We start from the raw sequence: 14,376 nt of genomic DNA, 5'->3' as shown, positions 1-14,376 counted from the left end.
AACTGATAAAATGCTAAACCTTAGAAACAAATAACTTTAACTTGTTTATTGCTAACGTTTAATATAATTTGACTTTAATTCAGTTGTAACACTTGCAAGAAACCAAAAGAGGGCAATATCTCTCAATATCACACCAGCAGAGAGGTTTCCTTTACATTTTAATAAACTCAGTCTCATCATAACTATGAGAAAAAACTCTCTTATTGAAGGATTTATTTTGACTTCATTGTCAATTTTAAACAGATGATGAGGTGGTTCAGGAATATATTTATGGTATGCATTTCTACTCATTTTTCAACTTAAATATAAAGTTCTGTCATGAAACTCAGAAAAGATGGAACAGGCCGATAGGTTCTAACTCAATCTGACTTAATGACTCATTTTTGTGGTGGTGCTGATTGTTTGTTTTTTTTGTATGAGGAGAATGTGATTTTTGTTCTAAAATTTTAATACTCAGCTAGTGCTCACTGTAGCAGTTGCAGCATGCTTCAGAAAACATCTGAAATCAACATCTGAGATAAGTGAATATGCAGATCACTTTTACGCACATCACTGTTCATATTGCATGGTCTGCCTAATCAATTTCTAAATGAGCTACCATAAACAAGTTTAAACTAAGTGTCATGTTTAACAGTCTTGCATTCCTATACTAAGTATAATTAGTAGCATTTATGTATCTGTGTTTATACAGCTTCAGCAGCAAGCAGTCTGTAATTGTTCTGAGGACATGCTGACAAGTTAAGGACATGAGAACAGGCTTAAATGACATAAGCATTAACGGTGTATGCATTTCAACTGGGGTTCGCATATTAGCTGCTTAACCTCAATGTTCACATTTACTTATTTCTTAGGTAGATGTTTTCTGTAGCAGTGCTGAATGTGCATTTGATTCAGCTGCACGCAGAGTCTGAGTCATGCTCTCTTTATCGTACTAATAGCTTTAATACACAATAAGAGTATAAAGTTTAATATATTTTGTTCAGGTGGATGCTGCGGTCTTCTCTCATCTACTTGCAATGTATTTATTTGTGAACAACACAAAGTGTCCATTCTAACTAGTGTTAAGCCGGTTGGCATGGTAGCCAAGGCATACATAGCCACAGGCCAATAGTGTTAAGCTGGTCGGCATGGTAGCCCATGCACACATAGGTAGTAATACATACTGTTCACATGGCTCTTTTGAGCAGCAGCAGTGCATATGTCTTGGTGATAGATCTGCTTGTTTGAGAGGTATTTGTTCTATTGTAACCTGTTTTCATTCTTTCCATAGTTGTGAATATATGCATGTCCGCTGATGCAGCAATTTATATCTTGCACTCAGCAAAATGCATTTATTTGACTGTATTGTCCATTTCTGTGTCTCCTGCTTTGTTGGGAGGTTGTCTCATATGTTATATGTTCAGCAGCAGTATTTCTTACATGTTCACAGCAGCATGTCATGGATGTTCTGGCAGTAGCAAGTCTTGGTACTTGCTCTGTGGAGCAGTGTAGCACATCTATTCTGCCAAGACCAAACACATTGACATTGACATCTATTTGCATGATAAACTCTCAGAGAGTTGTCATTGCAGAAATACCTAGTTCTGTCATGAAACTCTAGATCAGGGATCCTCAAATCTGGCCCACACAATCCACTTTCCTGCAGAGTTTAGCTCTAACCCTAATCAAACACACCTGAGCATGCTAATCAATGTCTTCAGGATCATTAGAAAATCACAGGTTGGTGAGTTTGATCAGAGTTGGAGCTAAACTCCACAGCGCATTGGACCTCCAGTGCAAGATTTGAGGAACCCTGCTCTAGATGGAACAGGCAGATAGGTTCTAACTCAATCTGACATAATGCATTATTATTCACATGGTGCAGCTGATTGGTTCTTTTTGTATCAGTAGCCAATGAGCTTGCTGCTCAACCATTCAAATACTGGGCTAGTGCTCGCTGTAGCAGTTGCAGCGTGCTTCAGAAACCCTCCACCTTCCCCAGCTCCACCTGTACAGATCTGCTACGGGATGATTTCATGAATGTTTTATAATGGGTTGTCTCATATATATGATATATGAGTAGCAGCAGTATTTCTCACATGCTCACAGCAGCATGTCATGGATGTACTGGCAGTAGCAAATCTCGGTACTTGCTCTGCAGCAGCAGCATAGCAGATCTATTCTACAAAGACCAAACACATTGACAAGGCAGAATTTGAATTATGTAAAAGTGTTTTCTTGATTTAAATGATGTTCAAGTGAACAACTGGATTATGATGCATGATGAAAACATAAGTATGTGTTGTATTTTTTATTGTTTTGTTTTATGAATCTGAGCTGTTGTGAGTTGGGCCCAAAATGACATTCAAAATGACTCTGATGGAGAAAAAACTCTAAAACACTAAACACTTAAACACTTCCCCATTTAAAATAGCATTCATTACTGTCAAAATCATTATAATTAAAGGCACACCTTGGCAAATAGTGATAATTTATTACAATAACTTTGCATTTTTCTGCTTAAGCATCAGGTTATTCTGTATTTCTTTGCTGTGGTTTATTTTGCTTTTTGGTTACTTTTCTTTCACTTCAGAATTCTTATGTTATTTATTTACCTTTTTTTATTATGGTACTTTATAAATAGACTAAACAGAGCTGAAAACTGTTATTTTCACACAATCATATTCCTAAATAAGGATCCCAAATTAATTTTGGTTCATTTATTTGGTACAGTTGTAAAAATTGTTCATGTGATTTAGGTTACTTCTCTCCTCAATGTCTGAATTGAGTTATAATATGATAGAGGAGGGACTCAGTGTTCATATTGTGTCTGACAGAGACTGTGGTTGAATCGATTCAGTCTGACTCTTTTCAGAATGAACATTTGTGTAATGGATCTTCTTCCAGTTATTCTGCTCGGTGTCTCAGCTGGTATGTATATTTATTTGCATAATTATTTATTTTTCTGTTAACATTTTTCTTCAGAACTTTTCTCTTAAAAGTTACCAATTAACTTTCCATTTTCAGCTGCTGTCTTTGGAAATGTCATCAAACCAGACCAACCAGATGTTTTTGCTGAGGAGGCCTCAGATATTACATTATCCTGTAGTTTTTCTGGAGCTGGAGCTTCAGATAATCTCTACTGGTACCGTCAGTATGGAAGATCAAAACCTGAATTTCTTGTACTCACCTACAGCAGTGCAAAAGAAGCTCAGCCGTCTGATGTAGATCTAAGATTCACTGTTAAAGTTGAAAAAAAGGAACATGTGTATCTGGAGATCTCCTCTGCTGCTGTATCAGACTCTGCTCTGTACTACTGTGCTCTGGAGCCCACAGTGACAGGAAACACATCAACTCTCTACAAAAACCTGCTACAATGAGAGATGAGAGACAAACACAGAGATATAGATGAAGACAAAGACAAAAAAGCTGTGACTGGCAATTATGAACCAATAGTAGAAAAAAAATCACAGGTAGTACCAAAATCAAAAGGTACACACATTCCCCATTTGAAATAAATAGTGCAGGTTGATGTATGCCACAGGATGGCAGTGTTCACATGTACTTTCACGTGGACATGCTGCTATGTTCCTATCCTATATAAGAGAAATATAGTCATACTACAGAATTATGTTAAACGTTTATATAGTACAAATTATATTTAAAATATACTTACATACAGTAACAGAAAATATATAAATCAAGAAACCACATATTTTCTGGTATATTATTGTGCTTTTGGAAGAAATACTACACTGGATATACTCTGTGCGCCATCATCACATTATCATGCTTTGTGCAGTGAGGAAGCTAAACTCCATCAAAAATGGTTTAATTAACATGCTTCTGATGTTGTTTTTGATGTAGGCTAAACCCCACGGAAAACCTTTTATATACAATGTTCTTTAAATCTCTAATATAATAGTGTAGTTATATATCACTGTTAAATGATGGTCATAAACAGCAGCAGGAAGTTCAGAGAGGATGAAGTTCCTGTGTGTGTTTATGATTGATCTGAAGTGACTTACAGCTCAGAGCACTGAGAGCCTCAACAGAGAACTGAACTGATCTGATTGAACATGGACAGATGCTTCATACTGATTCTCATTGTGGGAAAAGGTACATTATTTATGGAGTGAAAACAAATGAAAGACTGTTTTTAAATGATAACAGTATGTTTTTATGATTTTTTGTGCTGTGAAATGTGTTCGATATTATTTTGTCAACATTGCTTTCACAAATAAAAAATCTGTTTATTTATGCTTATTGTTGACAGGTTTGGTGGCTGGAGACGGCATTGAGCCAGACAAAGGGACAGAAAACTCTCAAGAAGGAGAAACTGTCAAGCTGAGCTGCTCATATAGTACAGACAATGATTATGTTGTGCTTTACTGGTACAGACAGAATCCCAAAGGAAAACCACAGTATTTATTACGCAAAGGTGCCCGATTACATCATGATGATAACACCTCTGATGGTCGGTGAAGAATGTTGTACAAAAACCTGAAGCTCTTTTCACTTTGAAAATATCTAGTGAAAACCACAATCAAAACCACAATCTTTCCAGCCCGTAATGTAATAAAATGTGTGGCAACACCTGTGTGAGTTTGAATTTGACATAAAAAAAAACTTCCAAAAATGCACTGACAATGTGTTCAGATATCACATTCTTTGCAGTGCCTTTTATACACAAATACATTCTTAATATAATTTCTTAATTGCTTGTCTTCATGCAGTGAAACATGGAGCCAATTGAGGGAAGTCACTTAAAGGGGTCATATGATGCGATTTAAATTTTTCCTTTCTCTTTGGAGTGTTACAATCTTTTGGTGCATGAAGAAGATCTGTAAAGTTGCAAAGACTAAAGTCTCAAATCCAAAGAGACAATCTGGCGCCTCTGAATCAGCTACTTTAAATATGTTTTGTTATTAGTTTAAGTATTTGCTACTGACTGTTCAAATGTGGAGTTTTGCGCGTCGTGTGTGTGTGTGTGTGTGAGAGAGAAAGAGAGACAGGGTCACACAGTGGAGTCATCTGTCTTAACCGTCCGTGGCTTGTGTACTGCAAACACATACGAGCTTCATCACTGTGTCTGTCACGCGACTCTGTTCCCCTTTTGGGCTTGAACTGATGGAAAAACTAACGACATTATCAACATATTCTGTTAATCCAAATACACAAAATAATGATCTTTAAAAAAGCATCATATGACCCCTTTAAGTGAGATTTGTTGAAAAGGTGTTGAGATTTCTGTCTTTTCATTTATAGGACTCCTTGAACTTCTTCCAATGGCTGTCTCTGCACCTCTCCTGTTGAGTTCATGGCTCTGTTGACTCTCCAACAGGATCCAGTCTATTTAATATTATTGTTCAGTCGTTGGGTTTATCATGGCTTTGGCAGTGAACTTTTGACCTTCTTTGTACACAAGCCATTATCATACTCAAGTCTTCTACAAACCAAAGCCATATGGCCAAAAGCATGTGAAAACCCCTTTTAAATGATGAATGGTCTTTATAATTTATGCAATACAATAATATTCTGTGTGCTTTTTGGTCTTGCTGCAGCAGTTTGGGAAGAGACAACTTGTGCACAAAGAAAGAATGATACATTATAAAACATGTTTTTTAATAGTACAGAAAGTAACAAAAATTTTTAAAGTCAGAAAGGGACTTGTTGCATTAAGGGGATATTATTTATTTCAGCTTTTGTCTTTGAGAAGGACCCTTTTTAATTTAATTTAAAAAAAACAATGTAATTTCAGAAATTGGCCATAATCTATGATGCTGATTTATGAAGTCCCTGCTATGAAGAAAACAAAAATAATGACTTTATTCAATAATTCCTTTGTCAACGGTCTCCTCTGTGTCTCTCCATATCCTTGTGGTGCGGATGACACAAAAGAGCATACACAGCATACAGTGATATGCAGAGACACAGAGGATACTGTTGACAAAGGAATTATTGAATAAAGTCGTTATTTTTGTTTTCTTCGCTTACAAAAAGTGTTCCCGTCACTTCATATAACCCAGATTGCACATCTGATGGCAGATGGAGTATTCTGAAGACGACTTTCATACCTTTTATGGACCCTGCCTCTGTTGTTTACTTGGCAGTCTATGGGACAGTCTCAAGCCTCCCGGTTTTCATCCAAAATATCTTAAATTGTGTTCCGAATACAAACAGAGCTTTTATGGGTTTGGAACGACATGTGGGTAAGTGAGCTTCAGCTTCTCTGTCAATCCAGGATGTGTGTGTGTCTGACTGCTGTGTTTTATTGCACTCTGCAGTCTGAAACACATACACATCCTGACAATAAGAGCTCTGATTCATGCAGTTTTTGAACTTTAGCATTTTTTCACTGCTGTTACACAATAAACACGCTCCAGCAGTGGGTGGAGCTTATTCAACTTGTTGAAAGTGTGAGACAGAGTCAAACAGTTATTCAGACACTATTTTTGCCACCACTGTCTCTCTGAAGACATCATGTTTCTCTTTACCTGGATAATAATGCAAATTTGCATTGGTAAGAGATATTCATTCAAGCAACAGGTTTATTATGAAACAAAAAATAAACAACTGAAAAAAAAAAACGTAAAAATATTTGAGGCTTTGCATATATTTATTATTTAATTGTTTGATTAATCGAGACTCTTTTCTTTTCCACAGGAACTTCTTTTGCTGATACAATACAACCACTGTCTTCAGAAAAATATATTGTTGAGGGTAAAAATGTGACTCTGTCCTGTAATTACAGTACCAGTGGCACTGTTAACTCTCTCCAGTGGTATCGACAGTATGTTGGAGCAAAACCAAAATTCCTACTTTTTGTCGATGAATATTCAAGTAAATTTAAGACTGATCTTCGCCTGTATTCAAAAGCTACAAAAGAAATCAAACGTGTGGATCTGGTGATCTTCTCTGCTGCTGTATCAGACTCTGCTCTGTACTACTGTGCTCTGAGGCCCACAGTCACAGGAAACACAAGAACACTGTACAAAAAGCTGATACACTATATTGAATATACACAAAATAGCCCTAGCAACAAGAAATAAATATCTGTAACAAAATACTAGTAATATTAATACTGAAGTCATCTGATTTCTTTTTGAAGACCATCAGGATACAAGATGGTGCCAGTTGCGTTCGGAACATCAGAATGTGAGTCTGCATTGTGATACGAGAGACATGAAAACAGCGTCAGTTTCAGTTACTCTGATGAGCATCAGCGTTACCATTGCTATCAGTGATGGTAAATTTTAGGAAATATCACACTGCCACTGAATGCAGCAATTGACTGAACAATTGTAGAGAGCAGTGTACATCTTTATTCACTGTATGTTTCAGTGAATAAAGTAATATTGGCTAATCAAATGCATGGATGCATAGTGTATGTATATCCTAAGATTAATTATTGTACATAATAAATAAGTGATATATGTAGTTTAATATATACACAATACTAGGCTTCATTGAGGCTCCTCCCAGCAGTAAGACCAAGTGATATTGATTTACTGCTGCTTTAACAGATGCAGAAAGAGAATGAGGATCGCAACATCTATGCATCTATAAATCTAGGAGAGATTTAATGATATTTTCATATTTTATTAGGTTGTTATTTCAATTGTATATGTTTGTGTTTTTGTGATTTTGCTTTTTGTTATTTTTAGTTTATTTTAATTTTAATTTGATTAGGATAATTCATTAAGTCTATGATTTTATTTTTAAAACCTATAAATATGCTCTATTTTAGTCAGTTTTTTTTTTCACTTAAAAGTTTACATTCAGTTATCATGATCTAATTTCAGATTAGTTACTCTTATGTATGCATTAATTTCCCTTACTCTTGCTTTCAGTTGATTTCATATTACTCATGCCACTAAAATTATATAATCACCATAAACCTGGTTATTGCTATTTAAAACCGTTTTGTGAATGTGTAGTGCATGTGCTAAAAGGTGTGAAAGACCAGAAGAGGGCGATATACATTCAACATTAACATTTAATGAGCTGTTCATCATTCTTTAAAGAGTTAAATGATGAGTTATTGACATGTTAATCATTTCTTTTAAGTAAATTAATTTGCAGTTATAATGAATGAGGACTCTAATGTATAGGTGAAACCCAGGACTTTATAAACATAAACTTGTATTTAAAACAACATACCCAGCAGGCCAACATAAACATTCACCATAATAAAAAAAAAGATAATCTTAATTATCAGTTGAGCTTTTTTTTATACTTTTTGGTTATGGTATATTATGGTTAATATTTTTACTTCAGTGTTGATCAGTCAAACGTTTAATTTTAATGCTGTGTTCTCATCCTCTACAGTGACAGATAGGTGGAGTCTAGGGAAATGAAAAAGAGCAACTCAACTTTTGCTTTGTACAGTGCAAACATGACCATCCTTTGTGTTCTGCTTCTGCTATTCTTGATTAAAAGTAAGAGCTTACTGATTATTGACCTTTAATCATTTGATCAAATAATGTCATAAATCTGGAGTTTTATACAGTTTTTGAATGTTTCATTTCTATTTTATGCTGTTGAACACTGATTTCATTGTAATGCTGTAATATATTAGTATGAATTCTTTGGGTATAAAAAGTTGAATGGTTGTCTTGCAGAGGAGACATTTGCGCAGTCAATAACACCACTGGAAAACAAGACACTTAAATCCGACGGAGAAAAAGTCACTCTGTCCTGTAAATATGATGGAGCTGTAAATAACCTGCACTGGTATCGTCAGTATCCAGGATCCAAGCCGGAGTTCCTCGCATTTATTTATCCACACGGAGCCACAAGTAACCCTCTTCCTGATCGTCTAATACCTAAAGTTGATAATAACAACAATCTTGTGAGCCTGGAGATCTATGATGCTGAAGTAACAGATTCTGCGCTTTACTACTGCGCACTGACGCCCACAATGACAGGAAACTCAACTACAGTGTACAAAAACATCCTGAACAAAAAAACTCGAAAACTATTTGAATGTTTTTGTTTCAGAAATATCTTTCAGAGAACATTACGCAGCAGTTCAGACATTGGTGATATGTAGAAAAAGAAGTAGTAAAGTATCAAAGCATCTAATGCATAAAAACAAGTGCTAAATATATAGCACTATAACTGCTTCATTGGCCTGTAAGGGGAACCATTAACATTAAGTGCTAATATATCCTAAAAAAATGTTGGTAGCATTGCCTTATAGGTTTAGGTATTATTATTTTTATTATATTTTGTTTGTTAAAAATACTTGAGAAAGTCATTTTTACATGTCTTTTAGTTTTCCTGAGTTGTCTTATGTCATTCTGTTAACCTGGGTCCCATTAATTAAGTAATTAGTCCCTTGCCTGCTTTTGTATTTATACAACATATACTCTGTTCAGTTCCTTGCAGGTTATTCATGAGACAGTGGATTTTGACAAAACAATGTTTTAATACCTTACTTTAGTAATTTTTACTTTTGTATTGTGTCTTGTTTTACAGAATTCTGGTCAGCCTTGCCAAATAAAAAATCATTTCATATTCTGCTTTTTGTTCACAGGTTTGGTGTCTGGAAACAGTCTGGAAATTGAGCCAGATGAGAAAAATGTAATAACAAAAGAAAGAGAAGTCAAGCTGAGCTGTTCATACAGTACAACCAGCAATAACGTTCTGATTATTTAAGACATAAAAGTAAACCAGAAACATTTGAAAGAAGCATTACAAATTTATTTGTAATGTTTCATCCGTTTTCTGCATTAAGGAAGCATCAAATTCAGCTATATTTATTCTGCATGTTTATTTGTGTGTTACAAAAAAGATATTAACTTTTTATTAACAGGGAAAAACTGCAACCAGTTCGTTTTTTCTTTTTCTTTTCAATTTGTGGCAGAGCTCATAATTCTAATTCATAGCTTATTATGCATGCAACCTCATAAGTGTTTAACCAGTGCTAACATATAGTCACACACAGTGAAAACTAAACTCAGACTGGCTCATGTTCATTATCATAATATTTCATTAATATTGCATCTGGAGTTTTTATACACTTTATGTAAACTATGTTAATCTGGCTGAGGAATTTATTTCTATTGGCTGCAGTTCTACATAAACTGCTTTTAATTTGAATTGTTCCTTACATCAGAACATAGTTGAAAACAGATTTGTTTATTTACATTTTTATATTTCCTCACTGAGTGCAGATATCCAGTGCACTAATTGTTTTAATTTGACAGGAAACATAACAACACATAAAAGAAAACTGATACACAGTAATTTTTTTTCTCAACTTATATACATTTCTTTTGTGTTATTTGTTTTTAAAGCACAAAATATTCTTATAAACATGGATTGTTAATTTACACTACATGCATTTGCTTTCTCCCAGGTGGCGAGGAAGGAGGGGCTTAAAATATATCTGACAGTAGTTTGTTTGACCCAACATAAGATCTTTTAAACTTAGTCTGTAAACACAAATACATTGATACTCCATTCAGGTCTTCTGCTTTCTGCCTTAGCATGTAAGTAATTTTTAATGTATTACCTTTATGATCACAGCAAAGTATGTACTATTACACCAAACAAAACAGTGGAGTTTGTTGCAGAGGGTTCAAATGTTACATTATCCTACAAAGTTATTCACCGGCATTATCTTTACTTTGGTAAAGCTCCTGAGTTCCTTGCACACATCTCAGACAGAGCAAAACAAGCTCAGATGTCTGATGTAGATTTAAATCAGAAAAGAAAAACAAAATCACGTGGATCTGATCATCTCCTCTACTGCAGAATCAGAATACTGTGCTCTGAGGCCCTCAGTGACAGGAAACACAAGGTTACTGTTCAAAAACCTGACTGTAAAAGAAACAGCGGTGTTATACAAACAGGGAGAAATGTGACCCTTAAATACTGAATTACATGCAGACCCCCCTCTATAATATCTAGAACCATTTTGCTCATTCGGAGAAGCCACACCTTTGAGCATTTTTAAATGCAAATGCATGATTATTGTAAGTATAAAAGTCTCAGTGTAAAACATTATGGTAGAAATCACTCATACACATGCACAAATGTGGTCAATAAACAATCAAAGCACACCTTAAGATTATTTAAGGAAGCAAAAAAATAGGTGCATGATACCCATTGGTACATCCAGTAACTAAATGGCTTTATAATACAGGGATGACTAGTGGGGATCAAGCATGTGTTCTAAAAACATTTTCAGGCTTATTCTAATTCTGTGAAAAATGTTTTCCAAAATAACAATTTTTTAAGCAATTTCATACTACATCCACAAGAGGTCAGGATCACTCTCACTTCATATACCAGTAGATCATGTGACAACACAAACATTTCAAGAAGCATTCTGTGAGATCAACACTTTTTGAGAGCACAGTTGAGTGAATGTTTGTTCACAGATCAACCATGTTTAGATGGGCTTTGATATCGCTGTGTTTCACAGCACATTATGATGGTAAGCACATCTGTAAACTATAAAAGAAAATGATTTACTTACATTCAGGTTAATAAATGCTTAAGTTTACTGTTTTATTTGATGTTAATTTACGTTAATTTTATTTTTTTTTTTTTTCCAGTGTCCTCAGGACAGGACAGGGTTAAACAGTCTTCAGGAGAAATGCCTGAAAGTGAAGGAGCTCAAGTTATTTTAATGTGTAATTATACTACTACTTCTTTAAGTCCGGACCTCTTTTGGTACAAACAGCTACCAAACAGATCACCAACATTCATTCTCAATCAATACACCACTGAGCCTGATTTTAAATATTCTGCAACATTGAACTCCACATTAAGAACATTTCCACTGATGATCAAGAACCTACTTGTGTCTGACTCTGCTGTGTACTACTGTGCTCTGAGGCCCACAGTGACTGAAACACACTCAGCACTCACACAAAAACTCAGCAATACACATTACAGGGGACTTACATTACGAGGCACACTTGAAAATCCATTTCTCAATTCCACAAATTATTCCCCAAATTAATTCATTATTATTTTTTAAAGTTTGCAGATTCTGTCTTAGCATAATAATAAGTAACAGGGGACAAAATAAAAGAAAACATTACTAGAACTAGCAAATCAGCTAAATATATTTCAGAATGACTTCTGTTTACATTTGCTCATGATAAGTTAATGACAGTAAATAAATAATCTCTTTCAGAATTATCAATTTGGATGATCCTGAAATTACACTATAGCCCACTGACCCACCTGACTAGACTGTACAGTATTTCCTTTTCAGGTTCCTGAATTAAATGGCACACAAAAGGATGTGAACCAAAACACAATATCTGTATTACTGTAAACCAGTGTTCAAGATTTAAACCAAAAGCAGAAAGGTATGAGTTTATCTTTGTGAAATTATGCTACATAGAACATACCTGTATGAAACAAAAACAGTAGACGGGCTGAATGAGACGCAAATTCACTCTGACTGTAGGTTGCGCTTATGCAAAAGACGTGAAATATCATTTCCTTGGTTACCCCTGTAAACAAAGCAGCGCTGCACTTATAAATACTACTTTTTACACAAGTAAGAGGAGAAGAAAATGCCACTATCATGGTAACTTTTCTAAAGACAGTCAATTCCCTTAAGCGACACATTCATATAACCCCTCACCCCAATTTTGTATTTATATTTTCTTCCCATATTTCGAGCATCCTAAACAGCAAGCTTGCTCTGCCTGCTATAGTATTTTCTCCTCTTTATGTCCATCTTCAGTGTCTCTGACCTCTGTTGATGTCCTGACTTTTTCTTTATCACTGTCCCAGTAGCACCTGAAAATAACAGAAAAATAAGTACAAAGACTAGAGAAATGTAATATATTTTTGTAGGCCTACTTATTTTTCTGTTGTATTCGGGAGCTACTGGGACAGTGATAAAGATCAACCAGTCGATTGCAATCAACAGATTGGCAACCACTGCAGTAAACTAATCTTGTTTCATATTCAATCTCTTATTCACTAGTTACACTGACAGACAGGAGGAGTCTGTGGAGATTTTAAAAAGTGTATTATATGATATTATGATATTATAAGGTGCAAATCCACATGCTATTAACTTCTGTCCCATGTCAATAACATGCATTTAAAAAACAGCAATGTAAGAATTTTAAATTAGTTTGGGCTCATTACTATATAGATTCACATATAAGGTATATGTGCCAAAAAAAAAAAGATCTTAATATTCTTCTGTTAGCCTGTATAAAGATGATAATTTCATGACCTGCATGAGTAGATCTCACATTTATTAGACTAAATGTAATGTTTAGTTTTAAACTATGTGCAGATGTGAAGGGGTTTTTGGCATCAAACTTAAAGAGGAGGAGTTAGGCACATAGATCCGAGATGATCTTACATTTGCTAGACAGTCACAAAGCTCAGTCCTGCTGTAGTGAAACACATACATACACAATGATACTTCCTTCAGTCATTCTGCTTTCAGCCTTGACATGTAAGTTCTTTTGTGTATGTTTTGCATGCATTTGCATTTCTAATTTGAGAATACATATATAACATATTTTGCCAAATAATTTTCTCATCTTACATGCTTATTGAACGTTTTCATTGGAAAAATAAAATGATTACATCCTTAAATAATGTACATTTTCTCTGCTTTTACACTTTAGAATCTTATATAACAATGCAACATTAATATTTATTATAACTAACTAGTATTGTTTATTGTATGTATACCATTTCAAATCACTGTAGTAAATCAATTTCATCATTTACACTTTTTTCCCCAGGTGTGTGTTTTGGAGATGAAATCACACCAGACAGCACTGAGAAATCTGCTGCAGTGGGTTCAACTGTTACTTTATCCTGCAGTTATTCCTCTGCACAGTCGCTTCAGTGGTACCGTCAGTATCCCAGATCAGCTCCACAATTTCTTGTGCTCATAATGGAGAGTGTGAAAGAGAATAAGACATCTGATGTAGATCCCAGGTTCTCTACTAAGCTCAGAAAAGAAAAACAAGCTACAAAAGAAATCAACCGTGTGGATCTGATCATCTCCTATGCTGCGGTATCAGACTCTGCTCTGTATTACTGTGCTCTGAGGCCCACAGTCACAGAAAACACAAGAACACTGTACAAAAACCTGATAGACAGATGAAGCTGTGTTTATTTCCATAAATGTAGGTATATTATAAATTCACACTGTATTAATATGAGACAAACTATAAAACAATATATAAACTGTATAGTTGCAGCAATGGTACGATAAATTATGCATATTTTTAAAGTTAATACTATTATGAATGCTATTTGTTTAGACTCCCCTCTAGGATGCAAGTCACTGACTAAATGTTCATGCAAATACAGTTCAACTTGAATTTTTTTAATACCTATTTTTACCACCAAAATAAACTTCATCCCTAAATTCACTCTTTATGGATA

At 34.8% G+C, this 14,376-nt stretch overlaps 3 gene segments (V, D, J or C); all 3 read left to right on the top strand.

The window, feature by feature from the left end:
- The first annotated feature begins 2,754 nt into the window (after nucleotides 1–2,754).
- LOC122147001 lies at nucleotides 2,755–3,474 on the top strand. The segment is given in 2 exon segments: nucleotides 2,755–2,910; nucleotides 3,007–3,474. Coding segments are annotated over 2 exon segments (408 nt in total).
- A 4,347-nt stretch (nucleotides 3,475–7,821) lies between these two features.
- Nucleotides 7,822–9,110, top strand: LOC122148798. The segment is given in 2 exon segments: nucleotides 7,822–8,420; nucleotides 8,604–9,110. Coding segments are annotated over 2 exon segments (516 nt in total).
- A 4,246-nt stretch (nucleotides 9,111–13,356) lies between these two features.
- LOC122148796 lies at nucleotides 13,357–14,237 on the top strand. The segment is given in 2 exon segments: nucleotides 13,357–13,429; nucleotides 13,725–14,237. Coding segments are annotated over 2 exon segments (408 nt in total).
- Nucleotides 14,238–14,376: the final 139 nt, after the last annotated feature.

Source organism: Cyprinus carpio, chromosome A2 (genome assembly GCF_018340385.1).
Source record: "Cyprinus carpio isolate SPL01 chromosome A2, ASM1834038v1, whole genome shotgun sequence".
In the NCBI taxonomy this organism is placed as follows: Eukaryota; Metazoa; Chordata; class Actinopteri; order Cypriniformes; family Cyprinidae; genus Cyprinus; species Cyprinus carpio.
Note: the sequence above shows the minus strand (reverse complement) of the source record. Positions and strands in the feature narration are given on the sequence as shown.